General features: G+C 40.2%; 1 protein-coding gene across 2 annotated transcripts in view; it reads left to right on the plus strand.

The window, feature by feature from the left end:
* Nucleotides 1–403: 403 nt before the first annotated feature.
* LOC101624145 (zinc finger protein 260-like) overlaps nucleotides 404–1,094 on the plus strand; it is an 8,857-nt gene continuing 8,166 nt past the window's right edge. For both annotated transcript variants that reach the window (XM_012733576.1, XM_012733575.1), the window contains exon 1: nucleotides 404–540. Coding sequence is in view for 1 of the 2 variants with exons in the window: in XM_012733575.1 (XP_012589029.1) it covers nucleotides 523–540 (18 nt within the window). In the remaining variant the exon portion in view is untranslated. The remainder of the gene's footprint in view (nucleotides 541–1,094) is intronic.

Raw genomic sequence — 1,094 nt, forward strand, 5'->3', positions numbered from 1 at the left:
TCTGTAAATGTAATAATGTGATACTGCCTTTTTTTTTTTTTTTGTCAAGGTTGCTTTGACTATGTATGGGGTCTTTGTGGTTCCATATACATTTCAGTAATGTTTGCTGTATTTCTTTGAAGAATACCATTGATACTTTTTATACAGATTGTATTGAATTTATATATATATTGTATTTACAAAGATGGATATCCTAACTACCCTTAAATATGGAATATTAGTTCTTTGGCATTAGGTGTTGTTAAGTAAGTAGGAAATATGTTCTTTTACTAATTAAATGTAAATTTTCGTCTAAATTCTACCAATTAATGGACTGTTCCTTTCCTGCCTTTTATCAAAGTGTAAAATGCCATTTTCCTACAGAAGTCTCTCTTTTTTTCCAACAGCTAATACATAGTGACCTTTGGATGGGGACATCAGGACCCATGAGCAAATTCCACCAGTTTTTTCAGGTCTCTACTCCCCACACCTTCTCTCCCAGCTCTGCTTCCAGAATCCTCCATGTGTTACTAAGAGCAGGAGATGATAAACAAATCTGTGGTGAGTTACTTAGTTTTTTCTCAGCTTGTTTTATATTCAACTTTATGAGGGTTCATAAATTTAAAAAAATTAGTTATAGATAAAATTCCACCTCAGGGACTTATATCTACCTGGGTTCTAAGACAGAAGAGCCTCCAAAAGCCCCACAATGCCAGAAACAACAAACAAGGACGATAGCAATACAGTATCCACGCAGTAGGGGCCTGTGGGCTGTCGCTGAACAAAGGACAGTGCCTGGAAGAGGACAGGTCACTGTCTGCGGGCTCTTCCCTATGCACACAATTGCACAAACATCAGGCTCAGGAAACAACACATGGGGTTTATTTTACAAATGCAGGAAATAAAGAGCTCATAGCGGCACAAGTGGCGCCTATCTCACTCAAGTAGTGTCCACCAGAAGTACAAGCAGAGTGCCGGTCGCCTGTCAGCAGAGCTACACCACGCCAGCAGTAGTGACGGTCACTACTGGTCCCCCGTAGGTGGTGTCAGAGACACCAAAGTGTTAGCAGCTCTTTTGTGAATTGTTCGGCTACTCCAGCGACAAACAGCTCTTC

The sequence above is a fragment of the Condylura cristata genome, unplaced genomic scaffold, assembly GCF_000260355.1.
Source record: "Condylura cristata isolate star-nosed mole 26May11 unplaced genomic scaffold, ConCri1.0 scaffold00041, whole genome shotgun sequence".
NCBI classification, from domain to species: Eukaryota; Metazoa; Chordata; class Mammalia; order Eulipotyphla; family Talpidae; genus Condylura; species Condylura cristata.